Source organism: Bubalus kerabau, chromosome 20 (genome assembly GCF_029407905.1).
Source record: "Bubalus kerabau isolate K-KA32 ecotype Philippines breed swamp buffalo chromosome 20, PCC_UOA_SB_1v2, whole genome shotgun sequence".
NCBI classification, from domain to species: Eukaryota; Metazoa; Chordata; class Mammalia; order Artiodactyla; family Bovidae; genus Bubalus; species Bubalus kerabau.
In genome coordinates this window covers 34,778,434-34,798,685 of record NC_073643.1, presented here as the reverse complement: position 1 = coordinate 34,798,685, position 20,252 = coordinate 34,778,434, and the positions used below count along the sequence as shown (strand labels likewise).

Sequence of the window (20,252 nt, the reverse complement as noted above, 5' to 3'; positions counted from 1 at the left end):
CAAAACGACCCAGGTACCAGGAAAACCAAGGTATAAGAGGGTTGGAGAGAAGCAGGCTGGAAGTTGTGTTAATCACAAATGGCCAGCAATTTAAATCAGTCATGCCTATGTAAGGTCAATAAAACCTTCATAGAATGACAGGTTTTTGAGAGTGTCTGGGTTGCTGAATGCTTTGCGATGTGGGGAGGTGGCAGTACCTGGAGCAGTAATAGAAGCTCTACTTAAACCTCCCTCCTCCCAACCCATGACCATACCTTGTCCTCGGCATCCTATTGTCCTATTTGGCTATTCCTGAGTTGAATTATTTATAGTAAACTAGGAAGCATAAACTGCCTTCCTGAGTTTTGTGAGCCATTCCAGCAAATTATTAAATCAGAGGAGTCATGAGAACCCCTGAAGTTATCACCAAGTCAGGCAAAAGGTAGTTTGGCCATCGCATTTGCAACTGTTGTCTGAAGTGAGGTCGGTGTTGGAGAGTCCTTCAACCTGTGGGGTCTGCACTAACTGCAGGTAGTTAGGGTCAGAATTGAATTGAATTGAATTATTGGATACCAGTTGCTGTTGGGGACTTGGAGCAGTGACATGAAAAATAACACCACAGAATTCTTTAAATAACTGAAGCCAATACAGTCAAAAAGAAGAGAATTTTTCAGCACATTTAAGAAAGAGCCCAGAGTAAGAGCCAGCAGTGTTGGATCTACACGAGGGCCAGGTCCATCACTATCTCTTCTGTCCACTGTTCTCCAGATCAGTTCGATTCCTCACTGAATCTCTGAAAAGATCAGCTTGCATCTAGTCCAACAGAAAGTAAGTTTTTTCCCAGTATTTCCCCTTAACTTTGATTCAGCCTGATTGAACCAACTTGGATCACAAGCCCATCTTCAGACCAGTTTCCATGACTGTAGAAAGACTATGTGGTGTGGCCAGGTCTAGGTCACAGTCCCACCCCTGAAAGCTTTAGTTCACCTGCTCTACATGGACTGCAAATAAGGTGGGAGTAGTCACACCCCAAAGGAAACCTGACATGCTCTTATCAGAAGAAAGAATGAAAAGATAGGCGAGTAAAAACAGTTGGGTTTTGTCTTACTAACTGGCAAATTTCGACTTGTCAGTTAAACCTCCTGACCCTTAATTTAGTTGTTGTTAAGTTCTTTTCTTCTCTGAACAATAAGATTCTTAAAGACCAAAATGTACATTTTCATATTTGTTTAGATCTTATGAGTGCTGTTGATTTTTAGGAGATGTCCTTGGTAACTGAAATCAAATATCAAATGAGGTAGAGATTTTTACCAGAAATTACCTAACTAATCCCTAAACATTGGAGAAAAAGTGTACCACGTGGGTATGAGTTGACAGACATGTAGATTCTCCCCATAGGATCCTTTATATTGTTGGTAGAATCCATGTTCTTACAGTTGTATAACTTCCAACTAGGGACTACTCCCAGCGCTTAGAGGCCATCTGCAATTCCTTGCCATGTGGACATTTCCATATATCCTCTCCCAAAGTCAGCATTGGAAATAGAGTGTCTCTGTGATTGTTGTATTAATAGTTATTGTTCAGTCGCTAAGTTGTATCTGACTCTTTGCAGCCCCATGGACTGCAGTAAACCAGGCTTTCCTTTCCTTCGCTATTTCCCAGAGTTTGCTTAAACTCATGTCCATTGCTTAAACTCATGTCCAGTGATGTTATCCAACCATCTCATCCTCTGCCAACCCCTTCTCCTTTTGCCTGCAGTCTTTCCCAGCATGAAGGTCTTTTCCAGTGAATTGGCTTTTTGCATCAGGTAGCCAAAGTATTGGAGCTTCAGCTTCAACAACAGTCCTTCCAGTGAGTATTGGAGCCTCTTTAGTGCATATTAACAAGACTTGATAGAGGTGGAGCTACAGATAAAGACAGAGATACAGATAAAAGATCATTATGGGAATGACATCACATTATCTTAGCCATACCTATAACCTAATCACAGAAGTGCTATTCTGTCACCTTTGCTATACTACATTCCATACTCTATATCCTAAAAGTACCATCCTCACTAAGGGGAGAGCATTAGGCAGAGCATGAAGAGGGGCCCACTCTAGAGTCTGTCACAGGCCTCATCCTTAGGTATTTGCTCACCCTATTCTTTAAACCTAAAGTGTGTATCTCCTATCACCATAAGAATAAATAATCCCTGAAGGACCAAAGACCTGAATCAAATCCTTTTACTTCAGCAAGTCTTACTCAATCCATTAGGATGAAGATAGTATCTTGTAATCCTTCAGACACTCCAGTAATGGAAAGAGTCTACCCTCTCATGGCTCTTATTACTTTCTACTTTGAATTATTTATTTTTATTTTCTCTCTGTCTTAGATCTCTGACTAGATCTTTGAAGTCAAGGATACTTCCTTTCATTTTCTCATATATTTTTAAAGCATTTATCAAAAATTGTAACATGTACCAATATATCAGAACTACATTTTATTGCAAGTAATAGGAATCTCATCTGGGTGGTAGGTTAAGCAAACTGGTAGGCATTTATTTTTTCTCATGAAATAGTCAATCTGGAGGCATGTTTGGTGACTTGGGTTTAGTTGCTTAACACTCTCCAGGTTAAAGTCTATGATTTTCTTGACCTCTTCTTTGACCTTCCTTTCTCTCATTGGCACAAAATGGCTGCTATATTTCCAGCCATCTAGCCTTTATTTCAGATAGGAAGAAGCAAAAAATAGTAAACAGGAAGGGGCAAGTGTTATGTAAGGAAAGCAAAGTCTTCCTAGATATACTTAGCAAATTTGCACATATAACCCATTGACAAGAACTGTGTCACGTGTCCATCATAGTTATAAGGGGAACAGAAAAATAGTTTTGAATGCATGAGTATATGGTCCTCTGATCAAAATTGTTGTTTTAGCTCTATGAAAAAGAATACGATAAGTATTGAGTGACCTAACAAGGGAAGTAAAGGAAGTTTTCCCTCAGGAGGTGGCACTGAGAGAGAGGTCAGTTTTGGAAGCTGTCTTAGAGTACTGCATATAACAAATGTATAGAAAAGAAGAAATTAGAATTGCAGAGAATCTTCTTAATATCTTTGGTATAACTCAGCTTCATGACTCTTTGTGGTAGAATATATAATTAAAAAAACATGTTCTACCCAAAGTTAGCTGCCAGCTTCAGGCAGAGCTGTATCAAGTAGCAGTAACAATAATGCGAGGAAGCACTCCATTTTTCCACTTGGCTTCCCTCTTTGTTGATTCCATTCATTTATACTCTTTTTTTTTTTTTAAGCTTTACAGTATTGTATTAGTTTTGCCAAATATCGAAATGAATCCGCCACACGTATACCTGTGGTACTAAGATAGTGGCAGACTCCTGATTTACATCTTTTAATTAGAAAGACTTCCAGAAAAAAATATTTTCCCAAGAATGAATAGTTTACAATTGGATCTCATTGTGTACAGCTTGAGCTAGGACTGGTACCAGTCCTTGGAGCTCTAGACTGGTCACTAGAGAATTCATAATCCACTTAGCTAGTTTTGAGTCTTTGCACTCTTCTGGATCAGGGGTAGAACCAACAACTTCAAAACTCTATGAGCTAACATTGGAGAAGAGGCCTTTGGCTCCCTAAGGAAAACAAAGAAGCAAGTACCAGTAGAAGTAGCAGAGTTTGCTGGGCAGATAAAAAGAATAAAGAATTTTCTATTCTGTAGTAGCATTCTATTTTCTGTTCTCTATAGAAGAACAGAGAAACTTCTCTTTGGAGGAAGTTTCCCCAATGGCTCAGTGAGTAAAGAATCTAGCTGCAATGCAGGAGACACAGGAGAAGCATGTTCTATCTTTGGGTCAGGAAGATCCCCTGGAGGGGAAAATGGCAACCCATTCCAGTATTCTTGCCGGAAAATTCCATGGACAGAGGAGCCTGGTGGGCTACAGTCCGTGGGGTCTCAAAGAATTGGACACGACTGAGTCAGACACAACTAACACTTCACTTGCACAAAGTAGAAATGACTAATGGCATTAATGACTGCCACAGTTAATAATAGCAATACTAAAAACAAACACTTACTTTGTGGTTTTTTTTTAATTATACTCATCCATTCAAACTCATTCTGCTGCTGCTGCTGCCAAGTCGCTTCAGTCGTGTCCGACTCTGTGCGACCCCATAGGCGGCAGCCCACCAGGCTCCACCGTCCCTGGGATTCTCCAGGCAAGAACACTGGAGTAGGTTGCCATTTCCTTCTCCAATGCATGAAAGTGAAAAGTGAAAGGGAAGTCGCTCAGTCCTGTCTGACCCTCAGCGACCCGGTAGACTCCAGCCTTCCTGGCTCCTCCGTCCATGGGATTTTCCAGGCAAGAGTACTGGAGTGGGGTGCCATTGCCTTCTCCATTCTCAGAAATCTGAGAATCCAGCCTGCTTTACACAAACCAGAAGGCAAAGTGACTGTATGTTTTTAGATTAGTTGAGTATGAGATTTCCAAAGAGCAGGGTTTAAGTAGGACTAATACCCTTCCCTCAGTCACCAAATCCACACTGAATGCCCTGGTGGTCATCTACTCACATAAACATGCCTCCCTTTGTGCTGAGCTGGTGGAGCAGGTCAATTAAGTGACGCTCATTTCAAGTGCAGAATGGTCCCGTGTAGCTTCACGTCTGCCTGGTGGCCAGACTAAGTGATTTCAGATGGCCTCAGACTTCTGATCACATCCATGCAGCCAGGGAGGAAAGGAAACCTTGTTTATCATCTTGATAAACAGTCCCTTTCAATGCCTCCGGACGCTTTATGTAACTCGGTAGAGTCAAATACTATTAAATTGTCATCACTGTCAAAAAGAGAAGTAATAAGTTTTTCTACCTGAGTCATAGTTAATGACTTCTACAATGTGTAACACAAATCAGAGTTTCTGTTTGCCTTCTTTTCCCCTAAATGTGTGTTTTCTGATCTTGCTGACTGTGGAGGAGAGGCACAGTCTCATGATATGAAGAAATATATACTTTTGTGATTACCTCTCAGCTACACCAATAAAACACCGAGATGACAAGGGCCAGATCCTTGGCTTGGATGAGATATGTGCACAGAGGAAGCTGAGCAGCTATATCTCATTCCCGTTCTTCATGGATGGCATCAATTTGAAAGACTGTATTTCATGGGTAAAAGCCTTGGAATGGTTCCACCTTAGTTATCACTAAATATTTACAGAAGCAAGTTAAGCTCTCTTAAGGGGGTAATACACCTTTTTTATTCTCATCACCTTAAAGAATAATACATGAGTCAGATTAGGCTGTATTGAACTGCAATAACAAACCACCTGCAACTCTCATTGGCTTAAAACAATGAAGGTTTATTTCTTGATCAAGCAACACGCCCTTTGTGGTTCCTCAGTGCGATTGTGCTTGGAGGTGTCACCCAGGAACTAGAACTGCTGGGGCAGCCAATATCCAAAATAGGGGTGGGCACACGATAGTCCATAGACCAAATCTGGCCCACCATTTGGTTTTCTTTTTATAGCTTATGAGCTAAGAATGATTTCGACCTTTTTCATTGGCTAGAAAAAATCAAAAGAGGAATATTTTATGACCCCTAAAAAATTACATGACGTTCAAGTTTCACTTTCCATACACAAAATTTTATTTATGCACAGCCATACCTTTTATTTATGTTTTGTTCATGGTTGTGTTCCAACTGCAGAGTTTGGTAATTGCCACGGAGATCAGATGGCCAACAATACTAAAAACATTTTTGACCTGAGACTTTTATAGAAAAAGTTGGCTGATCCCTGATCTAAAACACTGCTGGTTACTACACCAACAGGAAGAGAGCTCCAGAGTCTTCCACAAGGAATTAAAAGCTTGGTATGAAAGTGATGGGCTTCCCTGGTGGCTCAGCAGTAAAGAATCTTCCTGCCTGTGCAGGAGACCTGTGTTCAATCCCTGGCTCAGGAAGATCCCCTGGAGAAGGAAATGGCAACCCTCTCCAGTATTCTTGCCTGGGAAATCCCAAAGACAGAGGAGCCTGGTGGGTTACAGTCCATGGGGTTGCAAAGATCAGACACAACTTCGCAACTAAACAATATGAAAATGACAGATCACTTCCTTTAATAAAGAAATACTCAGATGGCCCCGCCTCCCACAAGGGGACTGGGAACTACCCTAAACCTAGGGGAAGGAGAGTCAGAGATAGTCTTTCAGAATCCTAATGGTTACAACAGCTAAAATTAAAAATAGCAAGACTATTAACAGCAAACACTTGTATGGTTCTTCAGGCATACTTCAAGTGCCTCATTTATCCTCACAACTCCCTAATCATGAAAGTATTGTTATTTTCCCCATTTTACAGATGAGGAAACTAAGAATAGAAAGTGTAAATGATCTTCTTGACATAATACAGATCCCAAAGGGTGGAGGCAGCATTTAAATCCCGTCAATATGGCTCTAAAATACAATCTCAAATGCTATAGTCTTAAATATCCTACTACAAGTGGATCCTTTAGGTATAAGAAAAGTCCCAGCCATTGATAATGTAGAGACCACTTCTTCACAAAACCGTTATAGAGTTGAATATGTGTGTGTGTGTGTGTGTGTGTGTGTGTGTGTGTGTGTTAATCACTCAGTCCTATCTGACTCTTTGTAACCCCATGGACTGTAGTCCACCAGGCTCCTCTGTCTGTGGTATTCTCCAGGCAAGAATACTGGAGTGGGTTACCATACCCTTTTCCAGGGGATCTTCCCAACCCAGGCACTGAACCCTGGTCTCCTCCTTTGCAGGCAGATTCTTTACCATTTGAGCAACCAGGGAAGCCCATAGGATTCAATAGACATAAGCAAAATGTTAATTTTAGTATTTGTGTAACAGATTTCCTAAAACTTAGTAATTCACTTAGGAGTTTGAGAGTGATTAGACCACGTTGCTGCTGCTGCTAAGTCGCTTCACCATAGATGGAAGTAAAAGCTAATGCCTATGGATTTTCATGTGGTTCTCCTGTGGGTACCACAGAAAGGACTTAGAATTTAAGATCAGTTTAAGACTCAGCAAGAGGACCCAGCAGAGAAAATCAGACCCTAAAGTAAAAACGCTTCTTTCAGGGGATGTTATTTTAAAGCCATTTCTCCTTGGATAATCTGAAATTGTATCTTGATCTTCTTGTTTTTGCTTCTAAGCTAACTCAGGAATATTGTTCCGTGAGTGTGTATTTTTGTTTAGCTGGAAGAAAATATGTCATAAAATAGTTATGATTTAGAGACAATAGATTCTGGGCCATTGCATTGCCTGCTGTTCTTCTATGTTTTGATAATGGAGTTTGTGTATTGTCATTACTCATGTTCCTTTTAATATCCATACACTTACCATGGAGGCTAATAGAAGAATCCCATTTTAAGAGAATTATTTTTAAAATCTTATTGTTATTTATTTATTTTTGGCTGCTCTAGGTCTTCATTGTTATTGTTATGGTTGGGTTTTCTCTAGTTTTGGTGAGCAGGGACTACTCTCCTTGAGGTGCTGGGGCTTCTCATTGTGGTGGCTTCTCTTTTGGAGCACAGGATCTGGGATGTGGACTTCAGTAATTGCAGCATGTGGGCTCAGGGATTGCCGTGCGAGGGCTCTAGAAAGCAGACTCAGTAGTTATGGAGCAGAGGCTAAGCTGCTCCATGGCAGGTGGGATCCCCCCAAACCAGGGATCAGACTGGTGTCCCTTACATTGCAGAGCAGATTCTTAACCACTAGACCACCAGAGAAGCCCTCCTTAAGAGAATTTTTAAAAGTTTATCATTGTTACGGGGCTTCCTTCTCAGAGTGTATTCCTGCTGGTATGCCATTAAATAAACATCACGAAGAAACAGAATGAAAATGAATAAAGACTCAAGAGCAGATGAAGCAAGGATGCAAAGTGGAAAGCAGGTAGACCACCCATCATTGCACCGACACTTCACACACCTGACAGGAGAGTCTTGGAACTTGAAAACTAAATGCTTCCATTTTCCAACCTTTCGGAATTGTGTCCTTCCATCAAAATTCACGTCACATATAACTGCCTCTGGTAGTGTCTTTGAAATTGGGTTTCATTTTTCATGTGAACAGTAAGAAAAATGTCAGTTCTTATTTATGGTGGGCATGCTGTGTGCTGGTCAGTGTATTAACAGCTATTTATTATAATCAGTTTGCTTGCACTCACTTAATTCTCATACTCATTTAGTCTTCACACTAACCCTAATAAGTTAATATTATTATTATTCACTTTTTACAGAGGAGAACCCTGAGACATAGAATAGAAGACAATAAGAAGCTGATTTAGGACTTGAACTTTGGGGGCCTGACTCTACAATATTTTATTCATTTTGCTCTACTGCCTCAGACATGACTGTTTGGCCCAGAATTTGTTTCTTTTTCCTGCATTTGTCTACACTGTATATACCACAGAACCCTGGGACAGAGGAGATGGTAATTTGTTTAATCTCAAGTATAAACAAATCAAGCAGCCATTTTGCCCTCCTTGACCAAGACATGCTTAAAGATCCATTAGTGTCTCTCTTGTCAATGATTTACAAAGACATTTGGAGCTTCCTTCCAGTCCATTGGGTCAATAAAGCATTTTTAACACAGTCTTAAATATGCATTTCTGACATCCGCTACAATAGATTCCAAGAGAGCTATTTATAAGGCCTTGATCGAGAAGTCCTATAAAAGTGAATATCAAAACACCTGTGCTTCTTACACTTAACAGCTTTCAAAGAAAGGAACCATTTGCAATAAAGTGAAAATGCTAGATCCAAATTATCATGTCAGTCTTGGCATTCCTTAATCACATTTTATTCATTTCCTCCAAAAATTGGCTTCTACTATAAGCAGATATATCCTGGCTATACCATTAATGAGGACTGAAGTTTCCTTATGGTTACTCTTTATTGCAATTTCATTTTTCAGTCATTTTGCTTAGAGTAAAAATCTTTTCCTTTGTACAATTTGGCTCTCCCCCAAACCAAAGTTCCAAGCTGATTTTTCTAGAAGGTGTATTAGAAGGTCACTTCTTTGCAAAAGCTACATTTATCATTTAAGTTCATTTTCTGAAAAGACCACATATTGGATACTCAGGAAAATATCCCCGAAGAGGATAAATGTCTAACAACATTTCATTTTTTCCCTTCTCTTCTTTCTTCCTCTTTCTTTCTTCTATCTAACACTTTCCTTCTTCCCTCCTCTGCTTTTTTTCCTTTCTTTCTTCTTTCCCTCATTCAGTTATTTAATTACTCAGTAATCGAGCAAGTATGAAAATGTCTATACCACGTACTATGGGCTTCCCAGGTGGTGCAGTGGTAAAGAATCTGCCTGCCAATGAAGGAGACACAAGGTTCATTCCCTGGGTCAGGAAGTTCCCCTGAAGAAGGAAATGGCAACCCACTCCAGCCTTCTTGCCTGGAAAACTCCATGGACAGAGGAGCCTAGCAGGCTACAGCCCACGGGGCTGCAAAGAGCTGGACATGACTGAACCACTAAGCACACACACACACATGTTTCAGACACTAGGGATAAAGAAGTAAACAAGATGATCTTCCTGCCGTTACAGAGTATGTAGCCCAACAGGATGGACAGGTAATAAACCAATCATTCCAATTAGCAGACATGGGGGACAAAGCCTAGTCTTTGGGGAAGAGGTTCATTCACCAAATAATTACAGGCCAGAAATGGACCCAGTAATAACGTAATGAAATATAAAAGTTGCTGCTCTTATGGAGATAAGAAAAGTGAGATATTCTCTAAAAGTGCCAAAATAGTGCATTGTAAATATTATTATGGGGTAATTATATGAGCTTGTAGGGTCATATAGAAGAGAGCTTTAACTTACAATCTGATTCAAGGAGACCACCTAAAGAAGACCTGAATAGTGAGTACAGGAGCCCCCCTCCTCCCAAAATACAGAGTTTAGACTTACATTAATTTAAAAAAAAAAAGATTATTTTCCATCTCAACCTTACATTCTCCCCTAGCATCTTCTTTCCCAGAAAACTTGGCATTGTGATCATTTCAAATTGCTTGGCTACGCTTGGTCATGGACATGAAACCATCAACACCAAAATATACTAGTGTCAAACTCTCTGACAGATGAAAAGGATTAGATATTAGCAATCTCCCACAAGTGACCATTTTTAAATGGTTGACCCAGTTTGTAGCTCAGATCAATCAGTTTTGTCAGTATAAGCTATTTCTACTAGATGTCCATGGTGGGGGAGGCGGGGGACAAACCATTTAAGATCCCAATCATCAGATTTTTAGCCATCCACCTGCCAATCATCCCTAATCTCATCTTCCCTTTCCTTCAAGATGTATAATTGTCATTCACAGGGACTCTCTTTTAAAGAAATATTATCCTTAGCAATTTATCTTCTTTTTGTTTCCTCACCAATACAGGGCAAGACAGCGATGCATTGAATTGAGAAGGAGGGATCATTGCTAGGAACATATTGGGCTTAGAAATTTTTGTAAACTTTTCCATCTCAGAAAGAGTTATGGCTGCCAGAAATAATCTTGAAATGCTGTCTTTTTTTTTTCCTTTGGGGCTATTAGGAACTTTCTCTTCCTGTTAAAAATAGGTTTCGATAATGCACTCCAGATGCTGACAAATCCAAAAGAAAGACCGGACAGAAAAAGTGGAGAGCTGCCTTGGGGAGCTTCTCGGCAGGGGACTTGCCCATCGCCTCCTGGGAAACATGGGGTAAAAGAGTGGGAAGCAGGCCGCTGTTTTAAAAATGTATATTGGAGGGAAAACTAAGAAACTGATGTCCATCTAATACATCTAACTTTTTCAGATTGGCCTGCATTCATCATGTAATTACTGTATTTACCTTCTAATCTGGAAGAACAATAGGGCCCCCTTCTAAGATTAGATTTAGGGTAGAAGGCTAATTTCTTATATTTCACCTTCAGAGAAGGCAATGGCACCCTACTCCAGCACTCTTGCCTGGAAAATCCCATGGACGGAGGAGCCTGGTAGGCTGTAGTCCATGGGGTCGCAAAGAGTCAGACACGACTGAGCGACTTCCCTTTCACTTTTCACTTTCCTGTATTGGAGAAGGAAATGGCAACCCACTCTGGTGTTCTTGCCTGGAGAATCCCAGGGTCGGTGGAGCCTGGTGGGCTGCTGTCTATGGGGTCTCACAGAGTTGGACACGACTGAAGCGACTTAGCAGCAGCATTTCACCTTAGGTATGTTTTCTATAGACAAAGCCATGATACAAACCACAAACTAGAAAATCTGAATAGTACAGACAAATCCCATACTGGCTTGTATTATGACACATTCTCTGCCAGTAGTGAAAAGGTTACTTCACCTGTCTTCTTGGCTGGTTCTACAGATGCTGAGTGAAATCCAGAAAAGCAAGTTTCCAGGTAATCTGTAAGCAAGAAAGGAAAGCTCAGTTTTCTGAGCACTTAAATGACTTTGCTTTGAGAGGCCATAGATCATCTCGAAATCATTTTGACTTGGATTGAGATAAAATTTAGAATGATCAGGTATTGGTGCCAAAGACTGAAAGGCATTTACATGACAAATATTATCATTATGATTTTGCAATAACCTTGCTAGTTGGGTTTGAAAGGACAGTTCACTAGGTAATTCTTAAAATGCAGATAAAACAGATTTAAAAGAACAATTTTCTAGTTCCCAGAAAGAGTTATGACAAACTTAACTCTTCCCTTTCACAGGAACCAAATCTGGGAATATTTTTATTTTAAGTCTCTCTTTTGAAGTAGCCGGCTAGTGAGGCCAATAGGTAAAGAAAAATACAGTCAACTCCAGAGGGTCTTGAAAAGTTCTATCCACATGGTTATTATAGAAATCCAGAATTTTATTTCTTTTCACAGAATTGGATCAGCCTCTCCCTGTGTCTTGGGTGGATCAAAGTAAATGTGGGCTTCTGAGACAGCCAAGAAATAATAATAATAATAAAACACATAGAAATTGAAAATGGGGAGTGTATCTTACCAACTTACTATACAATTCTGTACCAAAGACATCTAAACATCTCAGAAACAGTAAGTTCCTTGTTAAATGTGCAGTAATCCACGACAGACCTGTAATTCATGTTTCATCTTGTTCAATCATCCATCCATCCATCCAGCAAATACTTGTCACTTGATATTAGCTTTCGAGCTGCTCATCAGCCGAGTACAGTGGTTTTCACTTTTTCCTTAGCAAAGGAATCCCTTTGAAGGATTATACTGAATGTTAAAATAAACATTTAAATAAAACATTGAAGTGCTATACTGAATATTAAAAATAAATTATCAAGAGTTGCTTTCTCCTTTCTTCTAGTGGATGTAACTGAACCCCCTCAGATAATCTGTGAAGTCTCATGAGGCAAAACTTGAAAAATTCTAATCAAAGGACTGCATATCTGAGCTTTTTCCAAAAAACTAACTTTTTTTTTTTTTTGTAATTGCAAGCCTATGGACCCGGGCTTCATAGTTAGTATTCTAAAGAAAGATTAAATTTCTACTGAAAGATTACATTTCTCTGATTGACTGCGGCTAGGTCAGTCACAAGCATAAACCTTGGGAATCAGGTCTGCATATATGGCAGGGCCCATCAGACATTCTGAATGTCAGGGTCCTGTGGTTCTCTGAGACCCGGTTCTGGTCTCCACATTGGTGTACCTGAGCAGTAGGTGTCATTGAAGCCATAGTTCAACTTGTCAAGATCAGATGAGCTCATTATTTAGAGCAACCCAGTTGCTCCAGTTGCCCCAGGCTTCCAGTGTGCAAATCCATCATCCATTAGCCTAAGGAAGATGTGGTCTGGGGTCATTGACTTTATATACAAGGTTTTAATGAAAATGGAGCACTTGTCAATTCCCTGTCCCTTTTCAGAGAAAAGGCAGCATATGTGCCAGGGTGGGACTGGGGAAAGGATACATATATGGGGTCAGAGGATCTAAATTCTGGTCCAGATGCTGACAGGTACTTGCTAAGTAAAAGGTGGGTAAGTGTTTAAGCTGCTCTTGATGACTCTTGCCTCCTCTGTAAAAATGAGGGTCATCATGACCTCATTGGGCTTTTTGACTATGTAATAAATTGAAGCTTTATACAGTATCTACCATGATGTCAGTAACGTATTAATAGTAAATAGTCAGTGAATGGTTAACACCTGGAATACTATTATCATTGCTGATTCTTTTATGGCTATGTCATTTGGCTGCTTTAAGTCTGCATCGTAACTCAAACAAGTACAGATTACAATAGTCCTATTTCTTTTCTTTTCTTTTTTTTTAATTTTATTTTATTTTTAAACCTCAAACACTGTATTAGTTTTGCCAAACATCAATAGTCCTATTTCTATCTTTGAACAGTTTTTCAGTTTTAATGAAATATGCATCAAAAGTACTTTTGAAATCCTAACAATAGTGTGACAGACAATGTTTAATGGGAAACATCAGGAATCCCTGTCCTTGAGAAAATTGCAGTCCACTGAGAAACACACAATAAGTATAATACATAAATAAATTATATACTGTATTTGGTAAGTTACAAGTACCCTGGTGGCTGGGTGTGGGGCAGTGGCTGGCACAGAGCAAAGTGAAATCATGGGTGCTGACTAAGGGAATTACGATTTCAATGAGTGAAGTTGCTCAGTTGATTTCAATAGGGTGGTCAAAAGTGTCTCTGGTAAACTGACATTTGAAAAAGATATGGAAGAGTTGAGAGTGAGCCAGAGATCCACTGGACGAGAGTCCTAGGTGTTACAGAGTTCAACTTGTTGAGGCAGTTTGCTCTTTAGAGTAACACCTCTCTGAATCAGAGCAACCCTCAAGAGGAATCACTCCAGCCACGTTCAGCCAGTAGTCTGCAAAGGGACCAGTGGCCCTGGAGCAGAGGGAAGGAGAGAAGGGTGGAGTAAGTGAGGTCAAGGACACAGTTATGGGAGGGGTAGGTTGAATGCCTAACCCTAATACCCCTTCTAAACAAAGTGTCAAACTTCCTTTTGGAAGTTCTTCATCATCAAAGAAAGTCCTGTGACAAGATGCAGAAAACATGTGAGTTTGGAGTACAACAGACTTGGGGCACACTTGTGTGACTCTGGGCAGGTTATTCAACCTCCCTTTCATCTGCTGAGTGGGAACAATGCCTTGTATAGTTCCTGGGAGGTTCACAGTTAATGTAGGTAAAGTGCCAAGGACAGCACCCAAATCAGAGCTCACTAAAGTGTAGTGAGCACGGAGCTGACAGGGAACATAATTCAGTCATCTACAACAGTGTTTCCCTGGTGGCTCAGATGGTAAAGAATCTGCCTGCAATGCAGGAGACCCAGGTTTGACCCCTGGGTTGGGACGATCCCCTGGAGAAGGAAATGGCAACCCACTCCAGTACTCTTGCCTGGAAAATACCCATGGACAGAGGAGCTTGGTGCGCTACAGTCCATGGGGTCACAAAGAGTCAGACATGACTTAGTGACTTAGTCATCGCCACAACAGGGCAGTGAGAACTGGCTCTGGGCCTCCAGTGGCCACCTCCTTGTCCATATTATAAAACTCGGTCAGTAATTCAGATGATCTGGCTTGTCTGTCACCCTGCCAGCTTGGCTCTAAATGAAACGAGAGCTTTCATATGCCTTGTGCCATTTTCAATCAAAAATGTTGCTCCAATCTTACATTAAACTTAAGCGGTGACTTTAGAATTAGTGGTATTTTCATGAAGTATAAAACTAGTTATTAGTGACTTGACTGGGGGCACTTGTTGCTTACAATTATGAGCTAAAGTAACATGATTGCAAGTGTCGATGTTAAAGAGTGAACTGTGCCTCTAGCCCTGCTCTTTCATTAACTGTCATCCAGTGATGGGCAGGTGGTGAGACAGAAATACTCTACTCATCATCCAAGTTCAAGCCTGCTTACTTCCTGCTTAGAATTCTGCAGCAGCCTCTTGTTTCTTCTTCTTTGCCCTCTCTGACCCCTCCTGAATGGGGTCAAAGAGTAGACATGGTGTCGCTCAAGAGCAGTATCCAGGTCACATCTTTCCTTAGCTTCATAGTCACATTGTACCTCATTGCAATGCAGAATCACCCCCAATGCCTCTCCTGGAAGACGAACGTCCTCTTCTGTTCAGTCCTATTTCAAGTCCTCAGTTCCATCTGTTCCAATATTTAAAATATTGTCCCAGGTATTTAAAATACCTTGACTCTCCTTAGAGATATGGCTAATTCTAGGACTAGGGCAGGAAATATATACGATGAGGCAGGATCATAACACAGGGCCAGAAAGAATGGAAGTGCTTTTAAAAAGAAGAAGAAGAAGGAGGCAAATCAACTAGAAAAGTTCATAATGGCCAAATCTGGACCATCTTGATCAACAAAATAAATAGCATAGTATTGGATTATAACCCAAAGGATAAATAAATAACAATGAACCATGAACCCATACTGATATGATTAATTCATCAATCAATTAATATAAATAATTTGCTGATGTAAATAATAAATAATTAAATAAATGGAAGAGAACAGACTTATGTACCTTGTAGAAGGATTTCCAATAATTGTAATGGATACTGCAACCCCACAGAGATGGAGACAGAGCATAAGTAACTCTGTATTCTCTAAGGATGGGCTGTAGTCAGTGACATCTTTCCAAAGAGGACACCATAGCGAGTGGAGAAGGAGTGTAACTTTATGGTAGAGAAATCTGACAAGTACTGAATCAACCATGTGATCAAGGTCAACATCAAGAGTAATGAGTCATGTTGATGACATGTACTCTTGGTTTGATGTCATGAGAATGGTACTGTACCTCCGAGGTCCTCCTCCAAAAACACAGAACAGTTTAATCATGAGAAAACCATAAGAAAAATCTCATTTGAGGGACATCTTATAAAAAACAAAACAAACAAACAAAAAAAAAAACACTGCTCAAAACTGTCCAGGTTCTCAAAAAGGAAAGAATGTCTGAGAAACTGTCATAACCAAGAGGAACCTAAAGAGATAAGATAACTAAAATTAATGTGGGATCCTGGAAGTGTCCTGGCAAAGAAAAAGACATTAGGCAAAAGGTAAAAAAATCGGAATGAAGCCTAGACTTTAGCTAATAACACTGTATCAGTATTTGTTCATTAATTGTAACAAGTGTAGTATACTAATATGTGATGTTAATATTAAGAGCCTAGAACTAGGAAATATATAGTAGAGTGTGGGATATATGGGAACTCACTATACTATCTTCATAAATTTTCTGTCCTATGTCATCCTAAGATTAAACATTTGTTTTAAAATCATATTCCAACCTCTCACATTAGCAAAATGCTTCCCCGTCATCGTCCCCTGCTGAAGCCCTACCTTTCAACTCAACTTCAGTAGCCTTCCTAATTCTTTAAAAAGGAATGGGTGTCCCCTTCCATCTGTGTCCAAAGAACTCGATACTTATCCTGTTGATTTTCATTAATTTACTTATTCTTTCATTCATTCAACCAATAGTTATGGATTACCCACACCAGTTATTGACTATAGTGCTGTGGAGAGACAAGCAACAACCTTGACTCTGACCAAGCTTACGGTTTTGTGGTTACAGTCGTGCAAGCATATGTGTACAGTTCTAAGAGAATGAAAAATGGTGATTAGGGAATGTCTCTAAGGATCTGACCTTTGTAATCAGTCTATGCATTTGGCGTGTGAGTGGTGGATGGAGGAATGGGAAGACAGGAAAGAGTATTCTGGGAGAAAACCTGTTTGAACTTTCCTGAGGCAGAAAGGAGGGAAGCATCCCCAAAGAAATATAACATCAGTGTGATTGGACATTCCCAACATAGGCACCATATATGAACTCAACTATGTGTCAGGCTCAGCGCTAACGTGTGTTACCTTGGTTAATACTTACATAACTCGTGACGCAAGGTTATTTTTATTTGTACTTTACAGATATTTGTACTTTATAGATAACAAAACTGAGGGACTTCAACAATGACAGAGCTGAGATTCAGGCTAGAACAGGTTTGTTTGAAAGCCGAAACTCTTTCATCCTATTGAGGAAGACACAGTTCATCTGCTTAAGTCAGAGATTTTTTGTTTGGTTGTTTTTGGCTGTCCGTTACTATGTGGGCTTTTTCTGCTGGCGGTGAGCAGGGACTACTCTTCATTGCAGGGTGTGGGCTTCTCACTGCCATGGCCTCTCTCGTGGCGGAGCCCCGGCTCTGGGCACGCGGTGCAGGGGCAGCGGCTGCGGCTTGTGCACTCTAGAGCTCAGGCTCAGTATTAGTAGTTCTGGTGCTTCACCTTAGTTGCTCCGTGACATGTGGGATCTTCCAGGACCACAGATGGAACCCATGATACCCGCATTGGCAGGCAGATTCTTAACGACTGGACCACCAGGGAAATCCAGTCAGAGATTCTTGTGATTGTTCCCGTCGTATTATACCAGGGTTTCTTGGCACTATTGACATTTGGGTCAGATAATTCTTTGTTGTGGGGTCTGTTCTGTGTACTGTAGGATGTTTAGGGGCATCCCTGGCTTCTACCCACTAGATGCCATTAGCTCTCACCCTCGACCTGTAATGACAATGAAAAATGTCTTCCGACTTTTCTACGTTTGATTGACAGCGAGGGCGAATAGCAAAACAATCCCATCCCCCGCCCCTGCATTGCGATCCCCTGAGTAACACTGTTTCAGATCGGGATGGAATTGTGTTTAAATTCTTCCCTTCCTCCTGTCTTCCCTCCCTCTGCTCCTTTGTTTCAGTGTTTCTTAAGTGCCCACCATGTACAGGCTGGATACACAGCCTGTATAGTTTAGAACACAGTAACCTGTAGACAGTGGTTGCTTAACAAATGCTTGACGAATTACTGCCAACAGAGTCCTAAATGCCTAGGATTCTAAGTGTTATGGACAAATGAAAAACATTCTTCCTGAATGCAAAACTTAACGTTGGTGAAATAAATCCCAAGTTTCTGATCACCTAGAGTACCTCTTATGTCCCTGGAGAACTGGCTTAGCTGGTATCCTTCCGGCTGAAAAGATCCACTTAAATTTCACTGGCCCTTAGACCCAGCAGAGCACCTGTTAAGAACCTAGCAGAGAGTGGCATACGTTAGGTTGCCAGTAAATGCTGAAGAGAGCATGGCTGATCTGTAATAATTAAGTGAAGCCATATGCCTTGGTCTGTAATTTGAGATTCCATTTGAAGCACATTCTGATTTTCTTTTTCTATCACTTTTGGGTGAGATCTGGATTGGGGAAATGACTCTTCAACTAGATTTTCTATTCAATTCCCTTGAGAGTGAGTGGGTGCTAGGAGGGAAAGCTCATTTCAGGGCAGTTTTCTTGCCACTGCAGGTTCTATACCACTGGAGTGTCAGTTTCTTGTCATTAGTGGGAGCTCAGAGAATTCTAAACGCAAAGATAATGCAGGGGTGAGCTCTCCAAATGCATTTAAATCTCATAGCATCTTTATTGTGTGTTATCTCCGGGCATTCACTGCTCCACTGCCTCTCCGTACATACAGCCCAGAAGTGTTGCCTCTTGAGGGCTCTTTGTTGTTGCTCTTTGTTGCATTTAAAATGTTGTGCCCTGATGCCTGTCTTCTCCCAGATGACATGACACATCCCTTGTATGCAATCTTGTATACATGTATAGATACATGTTGTAGGAGAGAATCCCATAGTAACTCTACTTTATGGAAACCCTTCCCTTTACATTTTTCACTTTCCGAACCCTTCCGCTCACACGTGCACATACCTGAATGACCACTGAATTATCTCTAATCAGCATCCCGCTTCTTTCTCTCTTGCCAGAAGGAGGGACGTGTGAAGTGATTGCTGCGCACAGATGTTGTAATAAAAACCGCATTGAGGAGCGGTCGCAAACAGTCAAGTGTTCCTGTCTCCCTGGGAAAGTGGCTGGAACAACAAGAAACCGACCTTCCTGTGTCGATGGTAAGTAGCTGGTTTCACTCCTCTCTCTATGGGTTCATCTGTGTTGTTATGGTGTAAAATATATATATTTTGTTTCATCTAAATATGGTTCAGGATAATAAAGAAGGTGCCTCTACAATGCTGCAAAGTTAGACAAATACCAGCCCTTTGCATAGAGTTTGAATTCTTGTTTCTCTGGCTCTAGGTTTTTCAAATAGCTGTATTTGAATGTATGTTAGAAAAGATAAGGTGAAGGAATTTTTTCAAATCTATGAGTTTGAGGGTCCAGCTCATTTTGGAATTGATTTTGGATCGAGTTTATGTATAATGATGATGATTAATGTAGTAAAGATGGTAATACCTGACAGGTATTCAATCTGTATTTAATGAGCATTTACTCTATCCCAGGCACTGCTCTAGGGCTTCATATATATTCAAAAACAGATAGATGTGCCCTGAGAGTTCACCATTTGCTATACCCTGTCCAAAACCCATGCATTATTTTATTTACTCATCCTAACAATACCATCTTTCTTATGTCTTGCTATATAACAATTCACATTCCCCCCAAAGTTAGCAGTTTTAAGCAGCAGGCACCATCTCACAATTTCCATAGGTCAGGAATTCAGCTTTGCTGGGTGATTCTGGCTTGGGGTCCCTTCTGTTGCAGCCAAGATCTGAGGACTTGACTGATGCTGGACGCTGGTTTTAAGATGGCCCTTCACAGAGCTGTTGGCAGGTGGCCTCTGTTCCCTTCCACATGCACCCTTCCAGAGGAAGCTAGGTATCTTCACACCGTAGTGGCTGGCTTCCCGCAGAGTGACCCAGGAGAACAATGTAGAGGCCACAGTGTGACCCTTTTCTTTTATGATAGAGCCTCAGAAGTTATCCTTTATTGTTTCCACAATATCCTGTGGGTTATATAAGTCAACCCTCTCTGTCCAGCACAGAAGTGGACAAAAATGGCTTGAAAACCTGAAGGCTAGGTACACTTTCCACCAGGGTAGATACACTTTCCCTGCCATTTTAAACATGGAGGAAACTGAGACTTAGAACGGTTCATTAATGTTCCATTGGTCCCATGATTGGTAAGCTGTAACTCTGCTAACTCTTGAGATGAAACTAACTGACTCTAATACCTAGTCTTGACCACCATCTGTAAACAATTTTATATGCCTGTCAAACAGAGAGTCCACAGTTCAAAGGGATCACAGATATCTCTCCCCCTCTTTCTCTTTCATCATTTTAGAACCAGATGTGAGTTGACCTTCAAAATCTTAAGTAAGGAAATCAGGACTCAGAGAAGTGACTCACTTGCTCTGGTCATACAGCAGGAATTATAACCTAAACCTCTTGACTTAGGGTCCATGGTCCTACCTCTAGATATAGATGG

The 20,252-nt window shown here is 40.7% G+C and overlaps 1 protein-coding gene across 15 annotated transcripts in view; it reads left to right on the top strand.

Moving 5' to 3' along the window:
- TAFA1 (TAFA chemokine like family member 1) overlaps positions 1-20,252 on the top strand; it is a 534,519-nt gene that overhangs the window by 225,145 nt on the left and 289,122 nt on the right. For 14 of the 15 annotated variants that reach the window (XM_055558389.1, XM_055558390.1, XM_055558388.1 and 11 more), the window contains exon 3: positions 18,740-18,880. In XM_055558389.1, coding sequence (XP_055414364.1) covers positions 18,740-18,880 — 141 coding nt within the window. Of the gene's footprint in view, positions 1-18,739; positions 18,885-20,252 lie in introns of those variants that run through there. The other variant, XR_008706264.1, reaches the window with a different exon arrangement.